This window comes from Haliotis cracherodii, unplaced genomic scaffold (assembly GCF_022045235.1).
Source record: "Haliotis cracherodii isolate W230 unplaced genomic scaffold, xgHalCrac1.p SCAF_11, whole genome shotgun sequence".
In the NCBI taxonomy this organism is placed as follows: Eukaryota; Metazoa; Mollusca; class Gastropoda; order Lepetellida; family Haliotidae; genus Haliotis; species Haliotis cracherodii.
Genome location: NW_027266266.1, coordinates 40,169,424 through 40,185,956, shown reverse-complemented (window position 1 = coordinate 40,185,956; position 16,533 = coordinate 40,169,424). Strand labels below are relative to the sequence as shown.

At 41.9% G+C, this 16,533-nt stretch overlaps 1 protein-coding gene across 1 annotated transcript in view; it reads left to right on the top strand.

Moving 5' to 3' along the window:
* The window catches only part of LOC139455785 (trichohyalin-like), a 138,850-nt gene that overhangs the window by 85,451 nt on the left and 36,866 nt on the right, over positions 1-16,533 (top strand). Inside the window, exons 18-22 of the mRNA XM_071237331.1 lie at positions 587-692; positions 1,327-1,344; positions 8,771-8,929; positions 9,663-9,764; positions 10,378-10,560. Of these exons, the coding sequence (XP_071093432.1) occupies positions 587-692; positions 1,327-1,344; positions 8,771-8,929; positions 9,663-9,764; positions 10,378-10,560 (568 nt within the window). The remainder of the gene's footprint in view (positions 1-586; positions 693-1,326; positions 1,345-8,770; positions 8,930-9,662; positions 9,765-10,377; positions 10,561-16,533) is intronic.

The window sequence follows — 16,533 nt, the reverse complement described above, 5'->3', positions numbered from 1 at the left end:
CTAGTCACAAGTTGGGGCAGGTGCAGGATGAGTTCAACAAGAAGGACGACAGTAACCTCAGAGTCAGGTGAGAGATGCTAGTCACAAGTTGGGGCAGGTGCAGGATGAGCTCAACAAGAAGGACAACAGCAACCTCAGAGTCAGGTGAGAGATGCTAGTCACAAGATGGGGCAGGTGCAGGATGAGCTGAACAAGAAGGACGAAAGCGACCTCAGAGTCAGGTGAGAGATGCTAGTCACAAGTTGGGGCAGGTGCAGGATGAGTTCAACAAGAAGGACGACAGCGACCTCAGAGTCAGGTGAGAGATGCTAGTCACAAGTTGGGGCAGGTGCAGGATGAGCAGTAATCTCACACATTGTACTCCATATTGGTAATTGAACCTGGGCCCTTTGACTGGTAAACTCTTTAACCACAAGGCTACACCAATATGCCCCCTGATGTGAATGAGAAATAGTAGTTTAGGACATGTTTAAATCAATTTCAAAGGATAAATGTGTAATATATATCATAATGACATGAACAAAAAATAATTACAATGCCTGCTTTGATGTGTTGCCTTCTGATGCTGACCTCTGACTCACCACAGAGATCAGCTGATTGAGCTGCAGCAGGAGCTGGCCAAGGAGAAGGATGCCCGTGACGCAATCGCCGATGACCACAAACGAGTCCTCCAGACTCTCAGGAAAGAAACAGTGAGTTGTCTGCCCTTCCTACTCCAAGGATGCTGCTGCGTAGATGTTAGTGTAACAATACATGCATGTACCAGAGCCTCTTGCTTCTTCTAGAGCTGCTGCACTAAACGATTAGGATGTGTCCAGGACCATTCCAAAAAGCAAGCTTAGCGCTAAGATAATCGTAACTCCAATACTTAAGCATAGGCTTACGATCGTCATGGCTCTAAAATGCTTTGTCGAATTGGACCGTAACAATATATATCACTATCCAATGTTTGTATGAATTTGCTTGTCTGTATTGTAAACTAGCTATTATCTATGTCTAACTCTAGGAAGACATAAGAATAAGTTTCTCACCTCGAGAAATCCTCTTCCTTTATTTCTTCTCTGACAGATCTGTAAATACTCTTTCCATGTATTGTCTCTTTGTAGCCAAGTTGTTTTTAACTTTTCTCTCATATATACTGTTTGCTTATGCCATTATTGATATAGATGATTGAGGCTTTGATGTATCACAGCATATTTAAGCTTCGATGTGTCTAACATATGTATCAGTATTTTGTTACACTTGTCTCTGCATGTAACATTTTTACCATATGCCCTGATGGCTTAGGTCAGTGTAGATGTGTGATTCTGAGCTTTGTTTTTCTAGTCTGGAAATATTTGGAAAGTAAGTCAAAGTTACTTGTTTGAATGAAAAATATTTTGTTTGGTGAATCTCTAATTGTCCCTATATAATCGCCTCAATGCTACTTATAACTGACATATATATACTTTCCCTTGCTCATGTGTCTGCTGTAATGTAATGACATGTAATACAATATCATTGCTTAAAATCCTTTTTTCTGAGTTCCTAATGTTTCCCTTCATGGTGTTTTTACCTGTTTCTGCCTGGGAGTATGATTTATTTTACTAACACTGCAGATTCATTTGGAATCAATTGCCTGTAAGCAAAGTTATCAATTTGCATTAAAACTGCCCTTCATTCATTGTGGAGGAGGCATGTGTGGCCAAGTCATCTACGGCGCTGCAATTCGTTGTGCAGAGTTTTCCCTTAGGCATGCCAGAAAATATAATCATCATGGGTTCCAATTCTAGATGTGTCCTGATTATGTTCCTAAGTTTGTCAGCATCAGTCTGGTGATTAAAGCATTGACTTTTTATACCAATAACCAATACCTGACATTGTTACAATATCTGAAGCACATTTTCAGTCTTCCCTGACGTAATACATTTATGTCCCCAGAAGTCAGAAGTCAGACTATAAACTGGATCAGGTGGTCAGGCTTGGTGACTTGGTTGTTGCATGTCATTATATCCGCATTGTGTTGATCATTGCCCATGATGTCAATCACTGGATTTTCTGGTCATATCGCTGCTTTCATTTGGATGGAATATTGCTGAGTGCAGCGTTAAACAAGAACCAATTAAAAAAAAATTTAATGTTGTGTTGAACTTAACTTACTCACTGGATGTTTCAACAGTTTACCTCTCAGGAATTATTTGAGGTAAATTTCCCTGCTGATTCAAACCTAATACCAGGTAGGGAAGCTATTGGTGCTGAAACCAATACTAATACAGTGAAACCTTGTTAGTCCGGAAACTCCCACAATCTGGAAATTATTGTTGGAAAAGTCTACACAGATGTTGTTAATCTCACAGGAAGCTTTCCAGGGAGTTTTATACATTTATTGACGAGTGTTGATACATTTGATTACAAAAGACATGAGTGTAAGATTCTTTATTACCTACGAGGGCAAACATATCGCAGTTCATAAAAACCATATGTGCACTTGGGTCATAACATGTCACGAGACAACAGTGTATTGTTTCCGTCATCCGGATGGCATCGTTGACGTCGTTGAAATCTTATTGTGACGTGAGGTTGGAATGACGTCACACTAGAAATGACATCATAGCTGAAGATTGTTGATGTCGTTCAACAAATTGTGGTTACACTGCTGTCCTGATAGGTACCCGGTACACTCGTGCCTAAATTCTGGTATTTCCCTCTGCTGTCATCTCGGGGAAATACCGGAATTTAGACACTCGTGTCGTAAACATAGTATGACATGAACACTCATATAATATCCTCTATATATGTCATCCAAAATCTTTTTCAGTTTGTAATCAGTAATAAGCGTCGTGTGGAATTTACAGTTAGTTGGAAGTACAGTTATATAAACCAGCTTCAGAGATTAGAGATGACATTTGATTATGATGCAGCTCATATCAGTAAACACATCAGAGAAATCCCAATTCATGTTAACATAGCTATAACTAATGTAATGTCTTTGTACAAGTGCCTTGTATTTCAGATACCAAAACCAATATAGAGGGAGAAGCCTTAGTGTTTAATTTTACATTATTGCATTGAATAAAATGATAAAATACATTTTAAAATACCTTTAACAAAATAACAATAATGTCGTCCCTGTTGCATGTGTATATCCCTCCAAGTCTGTATCCCGTCTCTGATATGTGCTTGTCAACTTGCTTGGGGATGTTCTAATCTTTGTTTGCATTGTTGCCTTGCAGTTGCTTACATGTCATGGAAATAGACAATTAAAACCAGATCTTTTCCTCCGATACAATTTCTCTCTGTGAAGATCTCAGGTGAACTTTCCGAACAGATAATTCTTGTCGAGGCTTCTAAATTCTTGGTACTAGTGAGCGAATCATTCAGACCTGCATATCTGATTTCTGTATCTCAAAAACAAGCTAAAATTGACCTTTTGTGTACATAATGAAGGTGCGCCTTTACATTGTTGTGGATAGTTTATACACCCTGTTGTTTGCATCTACAGCCAAAAGGGACTACCATCAAAGACATATATAGAAATTGAGCCAAATTGTTTGGCTCGGATTGGCTTAAGCACCCATGCATCCATCATTGAGATTAGGCGGTCAAATACCGATCAGGGTCAACCTGATGGGACCATCTGTGGAGGTGTCCTCAAATTTTAAGGCAGAGAGATATCAAGTCTTTGAATGATGTCAAAAAGTGATACGCATAAGAGGCAGAATTATGGAATATTACGAGGAATAGAGGTGTTCAAAGTTATGCTTACTCCTTCATAAGGTGAATGAATTCTAGATCTCCAATGTATTGGTGGCCACAGTTACAGGGGATCTCCAGTGTGTTGGTGGCCACAGTTACCGGGGATCTCCAAGGTATTGGTTGCTACATTTACAGGGAATCTCCAGTGTATTGGTGGCCACAGTTACAGGGGATCTCCAGTGTGTTGGTGGCCATAGATGCAGGGGATCTCCAATATATTGGTGGCCATTGATGCAAGGGATCTCCAAGGTATTGGTGGCCACAGTTACAGGGGATCTCCAATGTGTTGGTGGCCATAGATGCAGGGGATCTCCAATGTATTGGTGGCCATAGATGCAGGGGATCTCCAATATATTGGTGGCCATTGATGCAGGGGATCTCCAAGGTATTGGTGGCCACAGTTACAGGGGATCTCCAATGTGTTGGTGGCCATAGATGCAGGGTTCTCCAGTTAGTTGATGGCCACAGTTACAGGGGATCTCCAGTGTGTTGGTGGCCATAGATGCAGGGGATCTCCAATATATTGGTGGCCATTGATGCAGGGGATCTCCAAGGTATTGGTGGCCACAGTTACAGGGGATCTCCAATGTGTTGGTGGCCATAGATGCAGGGGATCTCCAAGGTACTGGTGGCCATAGATGCAGGGGATCTTCAATGTATTGGTGGCCACAGTTACAGGGGATCTCCAATGTGTTGGTGGCCATAGATGCAGGGGATCTCCAAGGTATTGGTGGCCACAGTTACAGGGGATCTCCAGTGTGTTGGTGGCCACAGTTACAGGGGATCTCCAGTGTGTTGGTGGCCACAGTTACAGGGGATCTCCAGTGTGTTGGTGGCCATAGATGCAGGGGATCTCCAATATATTGGTGGCCATTGATGCAGGGGATCTCCAGTGTATTGGTGGCCACAGTTACAGGGGATCTCCAGTGTGTTGGTGGCCATTGATGCAGGGGATCTCCAAGGTATTGGTGGCCACAGTTACAGGGGATCTCCAAGGTATTGGTGGCCACAGTTACAGGGAATCTTCAATATATTGGTGGCCATTGATGCAGGGGATCTCCAAGGTACTGGTGACCACAGTTACAGGGGATCTCCTAGGTACTGGTGGCCACAGTTACAGGGGATCTCCAAGGTACTGGTGGCCACAGTGACAGGGGATCTCCAAGGTACTGGTGGCCACAGTTACAGGGGATCTCCAAGGTACTGGTGGCCACAGTTACAGGGAATCTCCAATGTATTGGTGGCCATTGATGCAGGGGATCTCCAAGGTACTGGTGGCCACAGTTACAGGAGATCTCCAATGTATTGGTGGCCATTGATGCAGGGGATCTCCAAGGTACTGGTGGCCACAGTTACAGGGGATCTCCAAGGTACTGGTGGCCACAGTTACAGGGGATCTCCAAGGTACTGGTGGCCACAGTTACAGGGGATCTCCAATGTACTGGTGGCCACAGTTACAGGGGATCTCCAAGGTACTGGTGGCCACAGTGACAGGGGATCTCCAAGGTGCTGGTGGCCACAGTGACAGGGGATCTCCAAGGTACTGGTGGCCACAGTTACAGGGGATCTCCAAGGTACTGGTGGCCACAGTTACAGGGGATCTCCAAGGTACTGGTGGCCACAGTTACAGGGGATCTCCAAGGTACTGGTGGCCACAGTGACAGGGGATCTCAAAGGTACTGGTGGCCACAGTTACAGGGGATCTCCAAGGTACTGGTGGCCACAGTTACAGGGGATCTCCAAGGTACTGGTGGCCACAGTTACAGGGGATTCCCAAGGTATTGGTGGCCACAGTGACAGGGAATCTCCAAGGTACTGGTGGCCACAGTTACAGGGGATCTCCAAGGTACTGGTAGCCACAGTTACAGGGGATCTCCAAGGTACTGGTGGCCACAGTGACAGGGGATCTCCAAGGTATTGGTGGCCACAGTTACAGGGGATCTCCAAGGTACTGGTGGCCACAGTGACAGGGGATCTCCAAGGTACTGGTGGCCACAGTTACAGGGGATCTCCAAGGTACTGGTGGCCACAGTTACAGGGGATCTCCAAGGTACTGGTGGCCACAGTTACAGGGGATTCCCAAGGTATTGGTGGCCACAGTGACAGGGGATCTCCAAGGTACTGGTGGCCACAGTTACAGGGGATCTCCAAGGTACTGGTAGCCACAGTTACAGGGGATCTCCAAGGTACTGGTGGCCACAGTGACAGGGGATCTCCAAGGTACTGGTGGCCATTGATGCAGGGGATCTCCAATGTGTTGGTGGCCACAGTTACAGGGGATCTCCAATGTGTTTGTGGCCACAGTTACAGGGGATCTCCAATGTGTTGGTGGCCACAGTGACAGGGGATCTCCAAGGTACTGGTGGCCACAGTTACAGGGGATCTCCAATGTGTTGGTGGCCACAGTTACAGGGGATCTCCAAGGTACTGGTGGCCACAGTTACAGGGGATCTCCAAGGTACTGGTGGCCACAGTGACAGGGGATCTCCAATGTACTGGTGGCCACAGTTACAGGGGATCTCCAAGGTACTGGTGGCCACAGTGACAGGGGATCTCCAAGGTACTGGTGGCCACAGTGACAGGTGATCTCCAAGGTACTGGTGGCCACAGTTACAGGGGATCTCCAAGGTACTGGTGGCCACAGTGACAGGGGATCTCCAAGGTACTGGTGGCCACAGTTACAGGGGATCTCCAAGGTACTGGTGGCCACAGTTACAGGGGATCTCCAAGGTACTGGTGGCCACAGTGACAGGGGATCTCCAAGGCACTGTTGGCCACAGTGACAGGGGATCTCCAAGGTACTGGTGGCCATTGATGCAGGGGATCTCCAATGTGTTGGTGGCCACAGTTACAGGGGATCTCCAATGTGTTGGTGGCCACAGTTACAGGGGATCTCCAATGTGTTGGTGGCCACAGTGACAGGGGATCTCCAAGGTACTGGTGGCCACAGTGACAGGGGATCTCCAAGGTACTGGTGGCCACAGTTACAGGGGATCTCCAAGGTACTGGTGGCCATTGATGCAGGGGATCTCCAATGTGTTGGTGGCCACAGTTACAGGGGATCTCCAATGTGTTGGTGGCCACAGTTACAGGGGATCTCCAAGGTACTGGTGGCCACAGTGACAGGGGATCTCCAATGTATTGGTGGCCATTGATGCAGGGGATCTCCAATCTGTTGGTGGCCATAGATACAGGGGATCTCCAATGTATATATATCGTGCGTGCATGCCAGATTCTCCTGCAACTCCTGACTCAAAGAACATCCAACCTATGTCAACAAACTAGACCAGAAATCCACCATTTCAGAAATTCAGATAACATAATCAATAACCAAGACCATACCATCATGTGGAAGCTTTCAAAGTCCTGTCCACCAGCAACAACTGATTTTAAAGAAAACTACAAAACTACAGGAGGCCCTTGACATCAAGAGACATGAACCATGACCAGGAAACATATCTGCCTTGTGATGGGGAGTTATTGATGTAGATAATCTGTACCAGCATCTATCTGTCGCATTAACCCCCTATGAAGGCTAACTAATCCAGTTGGCTTCCATTTGTCCATTGCTTATTACCAATCAGTGCTTAATGAACTGTTGGCTTCCCTTGTTAAGTTTTGACCTTTTGTTATCTTATTACTTTTGTTGTTCTTACTTGTATTTATAGATGCTTTCTGCATCTTAGCATTCATTCATGTGATGAAGGAGAAAGCATATACCGCGAAACGTTGAGTTAAGAAATTGGCATCCATAAATTCTCTCATTCAGAGAGATATGGTATCGGAGTAAAAAGATCTGATTTTAATGAGATATGTAAATAGAGATATTATTAGATGAGTGTTTCCATATCATATTGTGTACATATTAGAAATAAAAACTTGATGAAAATTGCTCTCAATGAAGTAACTATAGAAACGTGTACAGCGTTTGAATGAACCGCACCATTTTTCATATAGTGCCAAATGACTGGCAGGCATGTTTGTCCACAGAAACACCCACACATCTGTAAACTTATTGAACACATTAGTCAATAGTTTATTGACCAAGCACGCATTGCATCAGTGTATGGAGATTTAAGTATTTTCTGCTTGGTGACCTCATTTGCTCATGTATTGGATTGTGATACCAAATTTATCTGATTGGTTGATCAAAATGATAACACAGTTCATCATGTGATCAATACGATGTATCTGTACAAATGTTGAACCATGAAAGAGGGGCAGCGGTGACCCAGTGGTTCATCTATATGGACCCTGGGTACCAGGATCCACTGTTCATGGGTTTGAATCCAGGATTTGACATGATTATGACCCTAGGTTTGTTAGTACCATACCTGTTTCAAGTTTCACTGCCACATGTGCATGCATGTCACTATATAAGTGCAGTAATCTTGAACTTAATGTTAATCACTTTCACCTCACCTCCACCCAAGTTCCTCATGCCTGCCATTAGAGCTGCCTTTAAGGTGATTGGGTGGTCAGGCCTCTGTGACTTTGGTGATTGTGTGTCATTTTCATGATGGCCCAGACTGTTGCTGTTATTAGCTTTCAGTTCTGATTTGCCTGGTCCAGACTCGATTATTTGCAAGCCCCCATGGAATATTGCTTACTGTAGAGTAAAGCAACCATCACTCACTCCGTCATTAAAGTAGATCTTACGAAATATTTCCTGCATATTTGAAATTTAAAATCACTTATCGTTCATGGAATTTAGACATTGAGACATTCAATGCAATGTTATACACCAGACAGCAGGTTGATACTGTGATGATATGAAAGTTATCTGCGGTTTCCTCATATTGTATTGTCCCAAGCTGTCTATCCAACTAGACCATACAGAGTTCATTATGTTTCTGGGATAGTGGGGTTACTTTGCGCAATCGTTCGCTCATCGCTCTGATGGCCTGGGTTTGATTCCCCACATAGGTGATATGTGTAAAGCCCAATTCCTTTGAGCACCAGCATAATGCTGGAACTTTGCTCATACCACTGTAAAAGCTAACTCACACAAACTCACTACATTGCTGTGCTGTAGGACTGTGCGATTATGAAGCTGCGTGAGTCGATGTTTCTGGAGAAGCAGCAGGCGTTGGAGATGTGCCGGTCAGAGATGGAGCAGGAAAAGAGAGATGCTTCCAGCAGAGCGGATGAGCGGATGTCGGTCCTCATGGCGGAACACTCCACCCTGCTGGCTGTAAGTTGAACATTGCTGCTGAAGATAGGACTTCTTTAGAAACATTCAAATCAGTTTGTACTTAGCTTCTTGTTGTGAACATGTTTAACCTGAAATTAAATATTCTTTTTGTAATGTTTTATTCAGGGTTTTTTTCATTTGTTTTTGTGACATTGTGAAATTATTTTCTATTTGTCTAGATGACATTTTATATCCAGAATTCTTTTTTGATTGTCATTTCCCATTGAAATATTGAAGCATAACAAGTCAACAACAAGATAACTATGCACTAGATTCCTCCAACTGTGCTGTTTTTTAGTATATAAATAGAAAACAAGGTAAATACTGAGATAAACCAACAAAAAGAAACCATCAGCTTTATTTATTAGATCCTCTGTTGTAAACATATTTGGGGGCACATACGGGGGCACAGGTGGCACAGTCGTGATTCGCTGTGCAGAGTTGCGTCCCTTGGGCACGACAGAAGCCTATGATTGTGGGTTTCGAATCCTGGTTTGCCCCGATTATGTTTCTAGGTTTGTCAGCAAGTGGGTTTCACCGAAGTTGTAAACGTCTGAGACCTGCATCACTTCAGGCTTTCCTCCCATATTAATCTGACACGCTGTAATATAACTGGAATACTATTAAAAGCGGCGTAAAACCCAACTCACTCACTATTCCGGGGAACCTTAGTTGAGGGATCAGTTTAATTGCCCTCCTTCCAAGTGAGTCATGCTGTGTGTTGCTCCTGCAGGAGAAGAATGAGGAGGTGTGTCGACTGCAGGACCTCATCAAGGGGCTGGAGGAGGAGAGACAGCAGACGGAGTTCAAGGTCCAGGAGGAGATAACTCTGCAGGTGAAGAACACCTTCTTTGAGTGGCTTTACATGTTATATATGACTCCTTCTTCTCCAAACATGCCACAGTGAAACCCACTGCTTAGAGAACAACCATTTGATATTCATGGGCATGGGGGTGTGAGTAGGGATGGCTTGGTGCTGCAATGGGGATAAAGAAAAGAAATAAACTTGTTCCAGACAATGCTGACAAAAGATAATTTGGCCCAAGGTTTTACAAAAAGAGTAATTGTTAGCTGAATGTCCGGAACAAATTATGTTGTAAAAGAAAATATATATTGTCTGGCTCCTGCATCCAGAGAAGAAAAATGTTTTTCTTGAAACTGTGACTGAAAAAGTATCCTGTTTCTGATCCAACAAAAATCCAGGGCATGATTCCACAAAGTGGTCTTAGCGCAAAGACGATCGTAACTCCCATATGTTTTGATAGATTTGCGACAATCATAGCCATACAATTGCTTTGTGGAATGTGGCCCTGATATTACTGAAAGGTCAGTCCCTTATGACCAAATAGATTCAGAATGTTATTGTGATTTCTTTCTTCCACAGAACAGATTGTGTGGAATATTGGAGAATATTTGTGTGAGTTGTTCCTTCTCTACATCCACTGCAGGTGCGGGATGCAGTGGGACGAGAGCGGCAGGTTCTGGAGACTGAGAAGGAATGGTTCTTGCGTCGTGAGAAGGAGGCGATCACAATGGAAACAAAGCAGAGGCTAAATGAGCTGACAGTGGAGGTCGCAAGGGAGAGACAACTCAAGGAGGATCTCCTGCAGCAAGTTCAGGTCCTCAGGAATGTGAGTACAGTCAGAACTCCTCAAATGCTTCTAGTTTCACATTGTTGGCTTGTCAAAGGAATGCGAGTACCATCACAACTCCTCAAACACTTATAGTTTCACATTGTGGGCTGGTCAAAGGAATGTGAGTACTAAACTCTCTACACACCTTGCAAATCTTTAAGAGTTTTCACTGCAAATAAGTCTATTTTTTCATCTGAATCCCAAGTTTGAAAAATGTTACAATCATTTTGGTGAAATGAACACCACATGAATTTAATATTAATTTTGATCAATATGTTTATCAGAACAACTTCCTTTTAGTTTTTTTCCACATTCTGCTGACCAAGTAGGGTCAGTTATCACGGAAGCATGTGACGTCAGTTCTGATTGACATGTCTGTCTCAAAGCTATTTTGAGAGAGATTTATTCAGAAAATTACTGATAACTTTTGTACTTACAATGTTGATAAACATTATGTGTTATGACTTTCCACATGCAATTTCCACTCATCAAATATTCAATAACACCCACAAAATGCAAACACATAACACCCCACATTGAGTGCTGGTCAAAGGAATATGATGAGCTCAACATTGTGTATTATCATACCTCCATTTCAGAATGATGAGATCTGATTGGTCCACGTGATCTTGATAAGATACTATTTATCCCGCATTGGAGGGAAATAAATTTCTCAATGGGAGAATAAATCACTTATACCCTGCCATGAGCAAGACAGGCTGCATGTGGATTTCTGAGGGGCAGAATAAATCCCTTGTAATTTGCTTCGAAACAGAACTATTTCCAAGTCAATGAAATTTCCCATGGCATATCAGAAGTTAACCTCAGCTCAATCAACCAGCTTTTCCTATCAATTTTGAATTTGTTTTAATTCTTTTACAATGTCATATTAAAACATGTATGCAAGATAAATTCATTGTAGCTGGATACATGGGGTTTTATTCGTCCCTCATGAGGTTTTATACCTAACAGCGGGACACATGAAACCCCATGCACCCCTTGTGATCCTGCTACAACTTAAAATACTCTACAAAAGGACAAATCTGCTTTTTCCCTATCTGCCTGACCCACTGCTTTATTGAGAGTCTCAGGGAAGTTTAAGTTAATCATGAGGTTGTCTGTACCAGGCCCATTGCCCTGTTGGATATATAGGTTAAAAGTGCAGATCTTGAAAACAAATGACGTTCAACTGGAATCTTGAATACCGCACCGTGGTCTTCATGCAATACATGCCCTACACAACTGTGTAATGGGAGGATGCATAGCTGCCAGTTTGATATCTGGAACCATAATGGCTGTTTAAGAAAAACATTACCTCATTTGACGTAATAAGCGCCCAGGGCGCTCTCAAAATTAGAAATAGGGCTCTTATTAGAATAAAATTTTGGTTAAAAAAATACAGAGTTGAAAGATCGCAAATTTCGTGGTTTATGCTGACAGCCTGAAATGATACAAAAGTCTGAGTGTATAATACACGAAAGATATATTTTTCCAGAATTTAATTGCCTATGATTAAGGGTGCATATTAACACACGAGTGTGTATTATACACAAATAAATATGTCTTGTGTACATTGACCAATCGGAAGGATTTGGGATTGTTCACTTGCCAATATATTAGCAAATATCGCTGTGGGCGGCAGGGCACTTATTACCGGGTATGTAGAATACAGTATTCTTCAGACTTCAAAAAATGAAATTGTCTACCACAATAAATACAATGTTGCAAGATGTGTTTTAATTAAAATAGTATCTGGTTTTGCAACTGTAGTTGAAACATCAACTGGTTGGTCCCTAACTCACTTCACTACCCACAATATGTAGAAATATAGAAGCATTTCAACATGACATTCACTGCTTATGAATGTCCGTACCACACTACATGGTCATCACATCGGTATCCACAGGAACTGATCTAATATACCTAGCCATTGTTATACCGCTGTATAAAGGACTGTGGTACATCATAGTGAGAGTTGTAGGTCTTTGTACGGAGATTACTGGCTCAACAACCCACTCCGGGGCTTATAAGAAAGGCCAGCTTGTAATTTCCTCCCTGTATTGGAGGATTCAAAGGCTGTATGGTTATCCATGAATGCTTCCAGTGGATGTGATGAATGTCACTGTGTTCAAGCTGGAAGTTAATAAACTTATCATGATGTTTTATTGTGTTTTGAGTACAATGTGCAAATGTGTGTATGTGTCATGGCTGTGTGTTTGAGTACAATGTGTGCATGTGTCATGGTTGTGTGTTTGAGTACAATGTGTAAATGTGTGTGTCATGGCTGTGTGTTTGAGTACAGTGTGTAAATGTGTCTTTGTGTCATGGCTGTGTGTTTGAGTACAATGTGTAAATGTGTGCATGTGTCATGGAAGTGTTTGAGTACAATGTGTGTATGTGTCATGGCTGTGTGTTTGCTGGGGGATTTTGAAATATTGATTGGTGTTCCTACAAACCAGTATTGTTTTTTGCATGTTAGGATAGATAGGTTTTTTGACTATGCAATAAATTTTTGGCAGTGTTATTGTTCAATAATAATATTTATCTTCTTTTTATTAAACTTGATTGTTTATGAGCCCTCCAGGTTCAGGTAAGAAATACAGCTTAGAGTGGCATTAAACATCACTCACTCACTCACTCACTCACTCAAGAGGAAGATACACATGAAAGCAGTAATATATTTGTCAAAAGTGCAGATTTCTTTTCGAAGGATGTCTGTGTGAGTCGAAATAGAAAATGAAAAGGTTTTTGTGGTCAGTATGGAATTCAGTGAACAGTAAACTTCAGCATCTTCAAATGTCCTTTTAGAGGCTGTTGTTTCAATGAATGCCTAGTTAACATAGGGATTTCAACTTCTTTTATCTTTCAATATTTTGGTACAGAAGCTGACTACCTTGTGTACCAAACATTTCATTGAAAGGATAATGAAGATGAAATTCATCAGCCCTCTAAACAGCAACAGAATGTACACACCCATGTTTGATGGTAGCTATGAATGAAACAAACTGGAAATGGTTATTTGATGGTGATGTATTTGATACGGGTGTCATAGTTGTGTTTTTTACCTCAAGTTTGTTGTGATTTGGCTACTGTTTTCAGCCTAATACCATTTTGATAACATTTGTAATATTTTGGTCGTCATATTTTCAGGTGTGTACTTTCTTTCACCCAGCAGTTCATGTCTTCAGTCCAATCAGGCATAAAGACTCAATCAGTCCAGTGATCAGTGATTGGTCAAACCTGCTTAAATAATTCTTACTCCCAATAAGCCAGACAGGCTGGTGACTCCTATATATGTAACTAGCCCTTCTTGAAAGTTACACCCACATTAATGTAAATACATGCTATACAGTCGGATACAAACAAATGATCAATTGTCTTCTTCAATAGTTGGCCTCCTGACTAGAAGCAGTTATTCTCACTCTTTAAAAGTTTGTGAACACAGAAGCTGATAGTCATAATTTTTTGTATCACAATTTTTTACCTCAAAGGGTCTAGATCTATACGCAAAATTTAGTACGTGTGACTTTATGTTTACACTGACAGCCATACAACAACCAGCTGTATCGCGGAATAAAATAATTCCTCAAGACGAGAGGTGACATGAACATATGTATGGTCAACATGCTCTACAGGAACAATTTTTTGTAGTTTCTTTACAACAAACGTGTTCAAATAATATCCTCATAAGATGAGAAATGTCTGATGAGAACTACCCCAGTAAGTCAGTCACAATGACAGGTGTTGTAATACATTAACATCAAGTACAAGACGTCAAAATGGCCATCATGTGACCGATCTCTCGTCCTATGGAAAAGCTGTATATCGTGTAAACTTCAAATTAAAATATTATTCAAGAAAGGAAATGACAAGGAAAGAACTTCAGTTGCAAATGGCCATGAATTTCTTTTTTAACAATACATTTATTTTTAACAGTAAATCTACACCGAATGTCAAATAAATACAATAAATGATGATATTTAGTACTAGACAGCTAGCAGGTAGGAATATGTTTCTGCCTGTCCTGAATGACATGTTAGCGGGCAGGCAGCTATTTCGGACAGTGAAGCTATATCCAGTACTTGAATGGAGACTCTGAATGGACTACTTGTGTGTGAATGGTTATGGGTAGGAACAGCATGCGTAGGACCTGTGTTGTAATCCTAGTCCGCTAATCTGTACATTTGTTCCGACTTGAGGCGATCTTTGTTTAGTTTTGGCCTTTCTCTGCGGTGTTGATTCACGCTATTGATGCTGTCAGACTGATGGATGGTGTACATGGGGTTTCGTTACACACCTGATATGTGTGGCAAGGGCCGGCCGTGTGGCTGGCACGTATGTAATGTGTAGGCGGGAATATACTTTTGTTTTTTATATGTTTTAACTGTCTTGGTTTTTATTGGCCTTATTTGTAGTTGGATTTTAGTATTTTGTATTGGGTTAGCTCAGAGCAATGATATTTGAAATCCTGCTTTGCTTATAAGGAATTGATATCAGGCAGGAATATACTTTCTTTTTTACATGTTTTAACAAACTTGTTTTTTATTGGCCTCATCTGTAGTTGGAATTAAGTGTTTTGCTGTGGATGAGCTCAGAGCAATGAGTTTGAGACCTGCATCACTTCACGCTTTCCTCCCTCATTAAGCTGACATGCCATAATATGATTGGAATACTGTTCAAAGTGGTGTTAAACCCCACTCACTCACTCACTCACTCACTCATTAACAATGATATCTGTCATCCTTAACGAGCTTAAGTAGTATCCATTTTGTTAGTTAATGGCTGTTAGTGCACATGAGTTTTAGTGGAATATCATTGGGAATCTTTAGATCCACATTCTCATGATACAGTGTATCATCTCACAATTCTATTCTATTCCATTATGTATACCCTTGGCCTTGACCCAGACGCCATCATAGCTTTATTAGAAATAAATAGACGTCAAATCAAAATAAGCAAAGATAACATCAGGAAACTCGTCTCCACTCTTGCATCCTGTTGCAAATACAACAGGAAGTTCATGTAGCTTTTTCACTCCCCTCTCCATCTTAGTACTCAGGAAATGTCTTGTCCAGCTACGAAATCATTAATACAGTCTTGTGATTTGTTTGGTTTACATTGAGGGCTCGGTCGGATGAGGCTGTGATTTTCAAATGTAGATCTGTGTAGAACTGCTGTTCAGAACAGACCAGAAGTTACTGCAATACCTGTCTATTTACCTGTACCTGGACCAGAAGTTACTGCAATACCTGTCTATTTACCTGTACCTGGACATGAAGTTACTGCAATACCTGTCTATTTACCTGTACCTGGACTAGAAGTTACTGCAATACCTGTCTATTTACCTGTACCTGGACCAGAAGTTACTGCAATACCTGTCTATTTACCTGTACCTTGACCAGAAGTTACTGCAATACCTGTCTATTTACCTGTCATTGGACCAGAAGTTACTGCAATACCTGTCTATTTACCTGTACCTGGACATGAAGTTACTGCAATACCTGTCTATTTACCTGTACCTGGACCAGAAGTTACTGTAATACCTGTCTATTTACCTGTACCTGGACTAGAAGTTACTGCAATACCTGTCTATTTACCTGTACCTGGACATGAAGTTACTGTAATACCTGTCTATTTACCTGTACCTGGACCAGAAGTTACTGTAATACCTGTCTATTTACCTGTACCAGGACCAGAAGTTACTACAATACCTGTCTATTTACCTGTACCAGGACCAGAAGTTACTGTAATACCTGTCTATTTACCTGTACCAGGACCAGAAGTTACTGCAATACCTGTCTATTTACCTGTACCTGGACCAGAAGTTACTGCAATACCTGTCTATTTACCTGTACCTGGACCAGAAGTTACTGCAATACCTGTCTATTTACCTGTACCTGGACTAGAAGTTACTGCAATACCTGTCTATTTACCTGTACCTGGACATGAAGTTACTGTAATACCTGTCTA